Raw genomic sequence first — 15,451 nt, 5'->3', positions numbered from 1 at the left:
AAAACAATTAATATTGTACAGAGATGATTGACTGACTATATGAATTAGAAGGCGATGGTCAGGGCTAAAAAGTAAAAAAAAAAAATTTATAAAATCGACAATTTATTAACAGCAAACCTTTAAACCCAAACTGTAAGTTTTCACCAGGGCTAAAATAAAAATTCACAAAGTAGGTTAAGCTAATGTTAGCTTAGATGTAAATAAGACATATATAAAGACAGAGGTATAAAGACATTTGTATAAACGAACTAACGTAAAACATAAATCAAAATATTATGAAAGTTAAAGATGAATACCAAAATGATAACATAAATAAACTTTTTACACCTCATAATTTTATTTTAGCTCTGATGAAGACCTGCAGAGTGGGTCAAAACATCTCCTATTAATATATAGTTAAAACTGTTTCTCAATTTTTTTTTTTTTTATCACAACCCATCCATCTCCTTCTAAAACTATTAATACTTCTAAGACATAATAATGCCACCTATTAATATAAACCTTAGAAGACCTCTTAGTATTTTATATTACTTGATCAATTTCATAATCTCTTTCTATTAAAAAACTATGAGAAATTTTGATTTTTGTAACTTCAATTCGATTAAAAAGTGTATTTTTTAAAAAGTAAAATTTCTCTTCTTGATATATTTCATATTTAATTTCAAAACTTGCCATATGAAATACAAGACAGGTCACACAGAAAGTGACTAATCAATATAGATTTGGGAATAGTATGAAAAGATAAGTATCTGGCTTGTTTTATGGAACACACCACAAAAAACACACCATTGTTCAGTTAATACAATGTCTAATGTTGGAAAAATGTATAAAGAAAAATTCAAAATTTATTTAATTAAATAGGAAAACTCAACGAGAATTAAATTTACTGATTCGATAATGCAGTTAAAGTAGTTCATAGCAATAAAATAAAGTTTTAAAAGAAGACTGTAAAACCAAAAATTCTAGAAATTAAACCAGAAGACAAGAATATATAAAAATGTAAATGGTGAAACACACAGGGTAAGAAAAACAAATGAAAACTTGACCTTCAAAACTATCGAGTCTTTAGAGGGTGAAAATGTGGCGATATTCTTGTGTATGTGGTATTCTTAGATGTACTGAGCTTATGGGTATCAATCAAATTTTGTTTTAAATAACCACTGCTTGGTTGCTTTAGGTCAACTCTAAGGTGCTGAAATTAAATATAATTGAAATCTTTATTCTATTGCCACTAATTTGCTAGTAATAATTATCTAAAAATTATAATTCAATATTATCTTAATTTCATGTAATTTGCAGATTCGACAACCAGATATTTGTTAAATTTTATTTTCAATCTTGAAAATTAAATGTAAAAAATAATAGAATAATAGTGATAGAGTGGAAAATATACAGTTACTTGAAAAATCGAATAATCTTAGTAAGATATTCTGTGAATGGAAACTAGGATAGCTAGTGAGGCCTACTGAGTCAAAGTGGAGGGTAAGAGAGGAAGAGGACGGCCAAGAAGAAAATGGGAAGATGAGATAAAGAGTGACTTCCAGTGAAGAGGACTTCAATGGAATGACAGAAGCGCCTTAAAGAAGAACGGCAGGGATAGAGTGGGCTCTATAAACTTAATGCGGTTCATGAGGACTGACTGATTATGACGATAAGTCGTAAGTTTTAGGGACAATTAAAGGAGAAAAACAGTCTTATTTCAAGATTAGACAATAGTAATCCTTGAGTCCTAATCTTGGAATAAAAGTATTAAAATTTATACAAAAAATGAGATATTAATTGGAGAGTTTTTACTTTACGACAGTTAAGGGAATGTACTATCAACCTCCAAACTTTCACAAATCAACTCATTTCAACAAAATTGTATAAGAACAATAATGAAAATAAAATAAACTTAAATATTTCATCCATGGTCTTGTTCCAAAATGGATTTCATGGACTGAAATATTCCAAATACAACAAAAAATTACATCTCAGATTTGTACATACATTAATTGAACTTAAATACCATTTTGGAGTTTTGTTTTTTTTTTCAAATAATTTTTAATAATAATCTCAAATTAAGAATTAATTTTTTTAAAACTTTTTATTTTATTTTACATATATCATGAAATATAAGTGCATATCAACTTAAATATTTTCTTTTTCAAGATATATATAAATCCAGTCCTTGTTTATAATTTGAAATAGATGAATAAGTATAAACTAGATAACTACATATACTTTTTAATATTATTTAAATTTGTTCCAGAACTAAGCTATAAGATAAATAAAACTTTTCACTGTTGAGATAGCAAGTAAAAAGTAAAAAGTTGAATAACAATGAAAAATTAGTAACATGAATCTTAAACATGCTATATATACATTAATAAATGTTAATTTTTTTTTTATAATTATGACAATAAAAATTCGGATAGATACAGAACAAGCAAAATTTTATAATTGAATTATAGGAATTAAAAAAAAATAAAGAGGATAATATAATAAAATAAACTCGACATATTTTTAAAGTTATATGAGGTCAGTCAATAAAAAGTCCACACATGCAAAATAGAAGAAAAGGTATACCTAGCTTTAACATAACAGTAGCTTCACTGCTGCTACTTGTATTATTAACTACCATGCCGTACCTACTGTAACAGTACTACTACCATGACAGTAACTATCATACATTTTACACTACGTTAGTGCCCACGGATCAATCAACCTGAAACTATTTTGTTTTCTTCACAACAAAGATTTATTCATTGAGCACATTTAACAACTGTTCCATCATTTTCTGATGTGATAGTCGTTAGTATCTGTCTATGAATATAAATGGATTTATATATTTAGTTATTCACTAAGTACTGTTTTGTACTTAGTTCTAATTAAAATTTAAATTATTAAAAAGTGATTAATTGTTGAAAAACAAAAAAAAAAATATTACGAGAAAAATTTTACTTATCTGAAAATAAAAATCGATTTGTAATAGGAACTCTTTATAAACAAAAATTTATAGCTTTTTTTTTCAATCCATGCATAATAATAATTATTGGGTGCAACAATTAAATAGTAATAATGGATTTTAATTCTTATAAAATATGAAGAAATTATTTGACATTCTGGAAATAGAAAAGAAAAAATGTAATAATCGGTTGATTCTAAAAATATAACTAACAATAATGTTTCATTATGGTGATCTTACCCTTAATATTTTATCCTATGACAAAATAACTACAACACATAGATGTACTACTACAGAATGGAACTTTTTACAGTACAAACTTCCATAAAAAGCACTGAAAATATTAAATAAGAAACGATTCATCGAACAAAACAAAAAATTTTTACTATAAACCTATATACTAAAACAGAGAGAATGGTGAACATCGATTTCATGGACAAATGTGACGGTCTATGGACCCTTTTGAAGCGAACTTACATCGTCCAAATTTATGATGTCCATTATATCTATGGATTGGATTGGGGACAAAAGGGATTCGTATTCTCCTTGTAACATATCTATAATAGAAGAATAAAAGAAAACCACCTTGATTGAACATTGAAAAACATCTGTTATCAATGGGATACAAGTATGACTCACAAGCAAGATAGAAAAAAAGTTACATATTGTAAGACAAAAGACGAAGGCAAAACCTTAACATCAACACTTAAGATAAACGAAAGATGGCTACATAAGGGAAGAAAAAGATAAGACAACTTTTCCAAAGGAAATCAGTAAATGAAATAAATAAACAAAAACATTTCGCAGATGTTAATCATAACTACTAAGATTAATTTTCAAGAACAAGAAATAAACTATTACAAAAATTTACTAAGTTTTGTATGAGGAATAAAAAACATTGAAGTGCTTCACTTTGTTAAAATTCAAGGATACTAAACGATATAACATGATCTTTAAGATTTTTTTTTTTCCATTATAGCCATTAAAAAAGAAATGCGATCCTGAAGAATATGATGACACTTTGGATGCATATCTCTCAAGACCTAAGATAAGAATAAGGGCAACTTATACATTTTAAAAAAAGAAAAATGGCTTACTAATGGGAGACTGGATGAATTAATGACGCTAACAACAAAAATAATGAAATATATTAGAATAATAGTTGGTACATGCAAAACACCTATATAAAGTTTACACTAATACTATTTAATAGACAAGAAACACTCTCTTACAAACTAGTACAAGTTAAAACTGGAGGATTCAAAACAACTTTTTGCTTTACTTTGCCCAATAAAAAAAGTTGTCCGGATACCTCCAGACAAATTCTACAAGGAAGAATCTACTGAAGAGTTTTCCTTCTAGGAGAGGCTCAGAGGTTTTCTTTTAAGAGAAGGGTTTCATTCAACAGAGGACGGCCAAAACTTATATCGGAGGGCAATGTGGCACAGAATCATTGTACATTGTTAAGATTAAGAAACTGAAGAGCGATGGTAAGGGACCGGAACACCTGATGAAAGCTTACCGAGGAGGCCAAGGTTTACATCAGGCAGTAGTGCCACTGAAGTCAGGTCATTATGAAAAGGAAAATAATTCTGAACAAAATGATGACATTTCAAACAAATTTCTCTAAAGAACTAACAGACAAATATGATTAACCAATATACAGTGCCGTGAAAAAATATAAACTTAACTAATAAAATTAAAGTATTTATAAAATTTAAAATTAAATTCAAAGCACAATAATGTTTTTAGACTTCTTTTTATGTTATCAGATTTTCAAGAAGAATTTAAATGGTCTTTGATCTTGTGTTGTTGTCTAAAAAAAACTGAATGTTTATGTTTATAATAATTGTGATCGAGTTGTTTTAATTTTCAAGTATGAATCTTGTTGTTTACGATAATAAAGACCTAAAAATCCATCTTTATGATTATACAATAGGAACACGCAGGAAAGTCATGACCCCGACGTGATTTGAACACACATTATTAATTGTAATTGATCACAGTTGATTACAATCTGTTTGATAAATTTACGAACATCGGATTTTTTAAACAAATCTTGTTTATGCTGTGAATAAGTAAAAGCTCAATGTTAGTTTTTCTATTGAGAAGTGTATTAATGGATTCATACCACCTTAGTTTTCTTCCCACTGTTAAAGAGAGATTATATTGTTCGTTTTTTATAAGCTGCATCACTTTGTGTGAATTAGCCTTTTTTTTAAAAGGAACTCAACTCACTGAATTGAGCAGTAAAGGGTAATGAACCTAAGAAGAGGTAGAATGACCCAGATGCAAATTGCTCATGAGATAAACCGTTCCCAGGGTGTAGTAAAAATATTTTGGTCCAGACAATTATGGAAGAAAGAAATGGAAGACCTCCACATTTTTTCACTTATGTGAAACAGGCAGTGTTGAGAGAAGTCACGAAAACAGGAGCATCCTCTGCAAGAGGGAATTCAATTTACGATTTGATACTGAATTTAGGAAGTGGATAGCTGAATTAAAATTGTTAAAATATTGTAAGGTTATGAGAAACCTCACAGCTCAAAAAACATCATTTGCAGTGACGACTGCAGTTTGCTGAAAGACATATTGAAGATAGCAAAATATGGTCAAGCGTTATTTTCAGTGATGAAAAAAAATTGTTAATGGTTTCCGCATTTGGGTGGGTGGCAAAGTAATGGTATGGGCTTTGAATGAAAAGAGAAAGTTTCGAATTACATTTGTTTCCAGCAAAATGAATGCTGTTAGTTATCAAAATGTTGTAGAAGAGTTCATTTTTCCGTTTACAACAATGTTGGAAGAAGAAATCATTTTTCAGCAGGATAACGCCCCGATTCATACAGCAAGCTCTACAAAACATTGGTTTCAGAATTTTGGGATCAATGTTTTGGATTGGCCAGCTCTTAGTCCGGATCTCAACCCAATTGAAAATTTGTGAGGAATCCTGGCTAGAGAAGTCTACCCTCAGAAGCCAGAAATCCAAAACATTGATGAGTTCAAAGAAAGAATCACACAAGCTTCGGAAAACATAGCAGAGAGCACTTTGATTAATTATGTAAGAAGTGTTCCCAAATGACTGTTTGAGGAGATAAAAAAACATGGCACAAGTTCTTATTATTGAAATGAATTTACTCATTAAAGAGACAACAAATTTTTGAGTTTATACTTTTTCACAGAGTTGTTTTGTTATTTTGTCCCAATCGTAGCTAATTCTAGCAATACGATTAAATTGTTTATTAAAATTATAACTAATAATTTATAGAATATGTTAAATAATATCTTTTGTTAATTTTGCTTCAAAAAGAAACGACTTAAACTAATTGAAATAGTTTTTTTTCCCTTGAGTTTATATTTTTTCACAGGACTGTATACAAGAAACGCAAAAACGGGTTAATTAATAAAAGGGAACTGAATGAATGCATGATATACTAACGATAAAAACAGGAACTATATTTAACAGTTCCTTTGTGCCCGCTCCACTACCATCTTGAATTCTCTCATTTCTAATATATTTCCACCATGCTTTTTCTCTGTTTTGTTTTAATCCCTCCTTTTCCAATACCTCAAATAAATACTCTCTAATCATAAATTTTAATATAACTTCAAACCGAATTGAGTCTAATTATAAAATATTCAATATAAAATCAAACATTAGATAAAATGATGTGTGGATTTCACATAAAGAAATTTTTTTATGCTGTTCAAAATTACGGGTTAAACTGTGATTAGGAAAAAATATATAATTTAGGATGAACGAAAAAGATGAAGTTGAATTGTTATAACTCGAAATGTCCACTGTAATAAAGAATTTTAGAAGTAAAAAAAAAATTGAATTTTTCTTTAAGATAACATAACTAATATAAAAATATAACCCTTTGAAAAGTATTTGATGTTTAAGTGTTAATTTAAGGAAATATTCCATTAATTTTATTTTCTCTCTTTTTCTTTTTTTAGTTAATTTTTTTGTTTATTTATTTTTTCATTACAATTAAATCTATTCATGAAAAGAGTTTTTTTTTTGTTAATTATGTATATTTCATTATTAATGTTGTATTTTGGCAAGATATGTTTTATTAGTTCATTATTCTCAATAAACCTAGTCATAGGATAAATTTTTTACCCTATATTTTTCTTTTTGTCTTAAAATTATAATTATAATTAATTTTAATAATACTTTCACAGACGTACTTCTTATTAAGGAAGGAAGTTAAGTACTCTCCATAATATGACTTTTCCAAGACGAATGTCTTAGAGAATAAAAATCCTCAATAAATTAGAAAAAAATATAAATGATAGTATAACAGATTTTATTATTAAGTAAATGCACAAAACCTACGATACATAACAGAGATCCGACTAGCGAGTTTGATTTTTAGAGTTTTCTATAGAGTAAATTAGTCATGCAACAAACTAAATGATTTTTTAACTTGAAGATTTGTAGAAAGAAAAATAAATTATTTTTATTACTATCAAGCATGACATGCTAACAAGAAAGACAATAGAACATAATAATACCTCAAAGAAAATTTTATAAACTAAATTTTAATTTGGCAACATAAATATATATATTAAATAAATAACACTTAACATTATACAAACTTAAATGTACTGACTTTATAATTTAAACAATGTATTATTTTGAAATAAAAATTAACGCTGATTTATGTTATAATGGGTAGTGTAGTGACATGGCTGTCTCAAGAGGCATATCAATGTGTCACACCTGTGAAAAACCTGAAGTAGTTTGCAATACAACAAAAAGGGCTTATATTTATAATCTATGGCATGGATTTTATAGATAAAATTCTTCAAAATGCCTTGCAAGACAGCTGTGTTGTACGCTCTCAGTATAAATATAAATCAGTAATCAAACTATACAAAAATACTTTCTAAACATCAACAAACTAAAGAATATGGTCCGTTTTTTGCAATTATCACATCTTTAAAATAAACCAAAGATGAATGTTTTAAAGTCGATACCAATGATAATCACAGCCTTCTTTAAAAATTGATCAATTAGTACCAGAATTAATCATATCAGTTTTGATTTGATTTCAGTCAGTGATGATTCTTGATTCATCAACCAAGAAAGAGCCGGTATAAATATATTTCTAAGGTACAACAAAAAATCAAAAATATAAGAAATAATACTATAGAAAAAAACAAACAGAAAAAAGTAAGAAAAAATGTTACCTGTTGGGATTAACGTACTCGACAATGTCTTCTGGAGAAAAGATCGGAAACTTGGAAAAATCAATTTTTTCACCTAAAAATTCACAAATGGCTTTGTGTAAAGCTTTAGCTATTTCACTATCTTCAGAGATCTCCTGGCTCATGTTAAACCTGAAACATCCCAAGATGGACCTATATACAATTGTTCAATTAATTAAAATTAAGTTTAGTCTTTGTTAAAGCCCAAAGAAAGATTTATTTTAAATTTAATTTAATTATATCAAATATCGAGTGTTCTGTTTTATAGTCATTAAATAATATTGGAGAGTTAATTATTTTATTTATTTTTTGTTTATTTATTCTATAACATTAAGGTTAAGATTTTTTTATATTTAAGCATCTTAATTTTCTTTTATCCTTTGTTTAAAAAAAAAAATTAAATCTAAATTGCTAAGACCCATAAAGGGTTAGAAGTGCAATACCTTTTAAGGAATTACTGTTACCAGACCAATGGTTGTAAAAGACGATAATTTGGTCAGAATTACACACAATTGCCAGATTTTTATTCAATTAAGGATACCCACAGGGCTGACTCACAGCTACAGTGAAACAGATAATAATTATCTGCTACAGCCAGATCCAAACAGGGGTCCTTGCAGTTAATAGTCCATAGCTCACAATGAGCTACCCAATCCCATTGTTTGTATATATACATATTTTTTTTATAACATTTATTTTTTGTAATAATAGTAGGGTAAAAAATTTAAATAAATACAATAAAAATATTACAAGAATAGAAACGATATTACAAATGAAGGTATAAATGTTTTTAACATAATTTAAATTATATAAAAGTTTTAAAACTTACTGCGAAAAAGCACTACTGAACGTATTTATAAGCTTCAAATTTAAATCTATATGATGCAATAAATCTTCATTTCGATGCAGCAATGACCCTTTCTCAGCATATAAATTTATTACGTAAGTCCTGCAACAAACAACATGTTATCTTGTTTAATTATCACTAATAATAGTTTATAATATTAGATATAATGATGGGTAAATGAAGAAAACGATAGTTACACAAATTCATTCAAGCTATCTTCTATATTTTTAAGATATTTTTGAGCCAACCTATAAGACCACTCAATATAGTTGAAATCACTTCCGTCCAAAACTGGGAAACATTTTAAAAATCTCTGAAACAAACAAAGCATATTGGCATTATTTGATGGTTTGAATAAATGAGTCTATAACATATTTTAGTAGAATTGACATTTTACAAGTAGCTCTTTAAATAAAATTTTCTATTGAAATCAAGTAAAAAAACATAAAAAGAAAAAAAAATTAAAATAACATTTTTAATTTATAATTTGAATTTTAAATAAAAAAAAATCATTGATGAAACTTAATATATTAGATCAATATAATATATATTGACTTATTGAATTAAATCACATTAAACAAATACTTCACGAAATGTTTGGGCTTTATTTCCATCAATTAAATCAATGGCTTTATTAATTAGTGATTTAATTAGTAATTAAATATCCTGTTGCTTGTAATTATTTTGATCCATTTTTTTGTTATAGTAATATCTTCATGATCAACAACCATGTCCTAAAATGTGAATTTTTTAGTATGTTTAAATTTTATTTTACTTTTATTTACTGATAGAACACCGCCCAATTGTAGCCCATACAAATGTTTATAGAAATTTCTGTAATACTTGTAAATATTATGTCATTAAAGGAATTTATTTTTATCCTAGATCTTCATATTGTTTTATATTTGTTCTGAATTTTCTGTATTTTTTTATTTATTATAAATATATTATCTAGAAAGATGTTTCATGTTTTCAGATAAAATACTGCAGTCCGATAATGGAAATAAGACCATGAAATGTTATAGCGTTTCTTTGTAACATGATTTAATTCAATAAATCAAACTATAGAAGTTTAATTTTACCAATGATAACTTTAAAGTAAGTATAGCAGCAAGAATTAATTTATAAAATAAAAAATTTGTGACTAATAACCTAAATTAAAAAAAGTTTAATCAGATTAATCAAAGTTTAAATTTATTAATAAATCAACAAACTAGATATCTATATAAGTATTGGTTCCCAACCCAAGAAAACTAATTACCAAAAATTTACCAAGAGGGACCTCTTTTTATCCCAAGTCTAGAGTGAGGGTGGGCCTTGGTGATTCAAATTCTTACTCGGTAAGCCGCAGATGGTCTAATGTCTGGCTTGTTGAGCTGAAAACTTCTATGAGTTGGGAACCACTGTATTATAGTAATAGATGTTTATATATATTACAAAAAAAAAAAGATCATACCAAGTTTTTAAAAAAATTCAGAGCCAAATCATTCGGAATAAAGCCTTCGTTGCACATGGATTTCACTAAACTGACAAAATTTCGACCTAATTTTTCAATGTCTGCTGGCTTAGTATCATCATCTAGAACAAAAATTGTGAACAATGTTTTAAAATTATATTTTTGAAATGTGAAAAATATAAGTATATAAAATCAATAATTAATAGTCATGAAAAAACAAAAACAGAATAACTATCTTACAACAAAATAAAATACTGAAAATATAGATTTTAAATGCAAAGCAAATTCATTTAAGACAATGTACTAATAGTGTTATTTTAATAAAGTTATTCCAAAATGCACAGAAGAAATACCGATCTTTAGTTTATCAAAATTGATAAACAATATTTAACATTTATTAAATATTGTTTATCTGATTGATAAACAATATTTAACAAAAATTAAATAAACTTAACACAGTTTAAAATAATGATTTTACAAAAATTAATTTGTTATTAACAGTGTGATGAATATTGAAAAGGGTTTAACTTTAGGTGGTAAAATAACGGTGTTTGGGTACGCTGATGATTTGGTATTATTGGGTGAGGGCAAGGAATTATGGAGCTAATTATAACTATGATACACTCCAGTAAGGAACTAGGTCTTGAAATAAATATAGATAAAACAAAATATATAGTTAGCAATACTAACAAAAGAATGCTTGTTATTTTTAAATTCTGAAACTGTTTAGTTTGTGCCTTCTATCCAGAAACTTAAAAGTTAGAATTCACAAAACTATTATCCTTTCCACAGATACAAAACGTGGCCTCTTACACTAAGGGAAGAACAGCGTCTTAAGGTTTCCGAAAATAAAGTATTACATAAAATTTTCGGACCGAAAAAGGATGAATTAACAGGAGAATTTATAAGGCTACACATCACTGCACCTGATAAATATAATTCAGATTATAGTATTGCGGCAAATAAGATGGGCGTGTAAGGTTGTGGGGCTTAGTAACGAGTAGATCCCTAAAGTGTTAGTAAACACTGAACCGATATGTAAACATCTGAGGGTAGACCTAAATGCAGATAGGAGTATTGCGTTAAAACTGCTTTAGTAGATTTGGGTTTGGAAGGGCATCACTGAAAAGATGTTCAAACCTTCAGGTTCGTTAGATTATTATTATTGTAAAAACTAATTTCAGAGAAAACTAGGAGATTAAATTCAATTTGTACATAATAAATAAATAATAAGCCTCTTCTACTTACATGATTTCTTCTTTATAAAAAAATCTTTAATCGTATTGATCTTGACCCAATGCGGTTGAAAATAAGCGCTGGAAGTCATAAAGTTGATCAGATCAGGAAAATGAGGTTCCTTAGGGACCCATAATGGCCACAAGTCATCATATTTTTCTTGGTATTTAAATATAACAATCTGTAACACATCATTCATAAAGTATGAATAAATTTAATGTAACTTGGCAAATCCAACCTCATCCCAAAGACTGAAGCCCAGGCTGCTAAAGGACATCCTGTTATAAATTCTATGTTATATTCTATATATATATAAATAGTATTTTTTTCTCTCCTTCTTCTTTTTTTTTTTTTTTTCATCATTGTTTTATTAAATATATAAATGCTGTTGTTTTTTTCAAATTTACCTGTTTTTTTTCTCCAATTAGAAGTCAGTTATTTATTTTATTAAACCTATAGTCAGTTATTTATTTTATTAAATCTCTAAATGTCATTGTTTTTGTTATTAAATTTTCATTTTTTTTTCTCTCTCAATTCTTAAGAATTAATATTTTTATCTATTTATTTTTTATAATTCATTGTTATTATTCACAATAGTTCAATATTTATAGTGTTGTAACTAGTTAGGGTTGTCTTTTGCAAGAGACTATACCCCCTCCATAATAAAATGTTTAAAAAAAAAAAACCTAACAGTTATATTAACCATGTAAAGCTCAACGGGCTGATCTGGTACTGAATAAAAAAATAAGTAAATTTAATGTTTTTGTTTAATGGGTTCAAAGTCTAAATTTAAATACATTCCAACTATAGTCACAGACGATCCAGGATGAACAATTGCCTTTAGACCTGTTCTATAGAAAAATTAAATAAAAGACTAAAAATAAATTCTCAAAAGTTAAAATTTTAAAAACTTACGTTGTAAAAAGAAGACAGTATAACTTCTGTTGTTCTATGAACAAAGTGAGAAGAGTTGTCATTATCACAGCCTCTTTGGCATTCTTTTGGTTTTGTTTCAAAACAATGAATAGACAGTTCTGTAATAGGTAAGTTATTATAAAATTATAACAAGCAAAAATCACAAAAACAAATTTATTAATTGAATGTTATCTATTAATATAATTTTGTGTTCTATTAATATACAAAAATATTTTAAAAATTTATTTATGGATGTACAAACATGCATGTTTAAAAAAAAAAAAAATAAATGATTTTCTATTACAACTGTGTGGAGGAGAAAACAAAATATATTAACCTTTAGTACAAAGACATGGAGAAAAAAAGGCAGCTATTTCATCCTAATTTTTGATAACTTTAATTAAATTAAATTAATTTTTCATTCAGAGTTCTATATCTTTTAAACTACCAACAACACTAGAAAACCTAAGAAAACAGAGTAAATTTGCTAAAATATGAGTTATAATAGTAATATTTACGTTTAATTGTTTGCGAGATATAGCTTTTTATAAAGCAACATTTCATAAAAAATGTAATGAAAAATCAGTAGTTAATGAATTTATTTTGAGAAATCTATAACTCAAAAACCATTTGACGTACAGCTGTCTATCAGCACTCAAATTAAAGCTAGTTAAATGTACTATAAAGTAGTTTATAACCTTTATCTTCTTAGGAGTATTAGTTTTTATGATATTTGACAAAATTAATTCACACAATGTTAATTTCTAGTTGTTCGGATAAAATTTTTGATTAATGAAAAAATATATCTCAGGAACAATAAGACGTACATATTTCTGCCAGCATTCAAAATAAAGATAATGTTACTGGCCATAAAGTAGTTTATGTCACTTATCTTCATAGGGATACTATATTTTATGATATTCACATATGAATATAAAATTTGCAAATGAAAGTTTGTCCAAAAAACTAGAAATTAATTTATTTTAGCAAATATCAAAACCAATATTCCTAGGAAGATAAACATCATAAACTACTTTATAGTACATTTAAGTGGCTTTAATTTGAGTGCTAATAGTGCTAATCTGTACGTCGAATGGTTTTTGAGATATAGATTTTTCAAAATAAATTCAGATTTTTCAGTGCATTTTTTATGAAATGTTGCTTTTTAAAAAGCTATATTTCGGAAACTATTAAACGTAAATAGCTCTATTATGGCTAATATTTTAGAAAATTTATTCTACATTTAATGATGTTCTCTGAGGTTTTCTAGTGTTGTTGGTAGCTTAAAAGATATAAAGCTCTGAATGAAAAATATATTTTTTTTAACGTTTTGAAACAGCCACCCTTTTTTATTCCCTCTAACTATACTTAGCAGACTCATAAATTTACTTAGTGGTTTATTGTTCAAAAGAAATCATCTAATTTTCTGGGTTTTTTTCTACTTCGGAAATCAATTAAAAGGGTAATTAGCTATACAAATTTTGAGTGATATGGGTTATTATCTGAAGCAAAGTTGGACAAAGCTTGACTATAGTTAAAACTAATAGCTAAAATTGTCAAGGATACAATATTTATTAATGAGGTGTAGATAGTAATCCGTTCAGAACATTGCCCGATGTTCATGATACCTTTGACATACTGTCATTTCCTCTTTTTTTTTTTTTTTTTATGAATTGTATTTTTTATATATAAATAGTTACAGTATGTTTTATTTTTTGTATGAGCATTTCAATCTAGTTTATTTCTTTTATTAAACCAAAAACCAAGTTAACCAATTTCATCATTCAGAATTATGGAGGCCAAAACAAACTCGTTTCAAATATTTCAAGATGAAGTTTGTGGAATAGCTGCTATGTTGAGTGGGTGGAAATTTTTCAACTTTTGTTTTTTCTCTACCACAATTATAGTGCATTAATTAATCTAAGAAAAAATAGAAGATATTAAAAATTATCAATGAAGTATTTACATCAAGTGAATTAGAGCAGTTGTACTACAATCAATTTTTTGAATCGATGATTGAACATCGAGGGATAAGAATGAACAAAGGAAATGTGTACACTTGTTCGTGGGTAGGGCGGGAGAGTGATGTCTCCTGGAAGCAGGTGGTGCGGACAACCCATTGTCTACTGTCAGTGGTAGATATTTAGAAAGAAGACATCAAGAGTTTGCAGTCATTCAAGAAGAGTATATAATTACAGGAAGAAAGAAACTTTTTGTTTGGATCGCCGATGGATTGCACGTGTCGTGAAAGCCAGAATAGGACCAAGCTTTTGTCTACTGTCAGTGGTAGCATCTATAGAAAGAAGACATCGAGAACCATCAGCCATCAAAGAAGATTATATACTTGGTTAGTTTGCTCTACCTAGGATTTAATTATATTTGTAAAAGTAGCCATTAGTTTAGTTAAGTTTCATAGTGTTCGGATTTTTTGGAAGACCCACTCTGAGATAAGAGTCAATAATGTTATATAATTTAAAATAACATTCTCATATCTATTAAATATTTAATCTTTCCATTTGAGCCTTATAATCATCAATGATATATTTTAGATCTGAGAATAATAATAACTATTAAATTTCCTTTTATTTATTTTAATAAATCAGGAATATTACAATATATTGTAATATGCTCTTTTTGAGTAAATAATATATTTTGATGTATAAAGGGTTTATAATATGTTTTATTTTATGTATCATTTTAAGATTGATAATTTGTTTTGTTTATCCCAAAAGCAAGCTAACCAAGTTTCATTGTTTATAATAACTTCGTGATTCATAACGAAACCAAGATGGCGGTACGTTGAATCAAGGCCACGTTGAGCAGATTCAAATATCAT

General features: G+C 27.3%; 1 protein-coding gene across 3 annotated transcripts in view; it reads right to left on the bottom strand.

The window, feature by feature from the left end:
• Swt1 (Swt1 RNA endoribonuclease) overlaps window positions 1-15,451 on the bottom strand; it is a 56,526-nt gene that overhangs the window by 16,845 nt on the left and 24,230 nt on the right. For 2 of the 3 annotated variants that reach the window (XM_014435131.2, XM_067049647.1), the window contains 7 exons: window positions 12,616-12,734; window positions 11,713-11,881; window positions 10,465-10,586; window positions 9,206-9,321; window positions 8,991-9,110; window positions 8,144-8,293; window positions 7,477-8,061 (listed from right to left, as the gene is read on the bottom strand). In XM_014435131.2, the coding sequence (XP_014290617.1) occupies window positions 7,983-8,061; window positions 8,144-8,293; window positions 8,991-9,110; window positions 9,206-9,321; window positions 10,465-10,586; window positions 11,713-11,881; window positions 12,616-12,734 (875 nt within the window). In that variant the 3' untranslated portion in view covers window positions 7,477-7,982. Of the gene's footprint in view, window positions 1-7,476; window positions 8,062-8,143; window positions 8,294-8,990; window positions 9,111-9,205; window positions 9,322-10,464; window positions 10,587-11,712; window positions 11,882-12,615; window positions 12,735-15,451 lie in introns of those variants that run through there. The other variant, XM_014435132.2, reaches the window with a different exon arrangement.

Source organism: Halyomorpha halys, unplaced genomic scaffold, assembly GCF_000696795.3.
Source record: "Halyomorpha halys isolate HHAL.00 unplaced genomic scaffold, Hhal_1.1 Scaffold1522.1, whole genome shotgun sequence".
In the NCBI taxonomy this organism is placed as follows: domain Eukaryota; kingdom Metazoa; phylum Arthropoda; class Insecta; order Hemiptera; family Pentatomidae; genus Halyomorpha; species Halyomorpha halys.
This window is presented reverse-complemented; position numbering and strand designations above follow the sequence as displayed.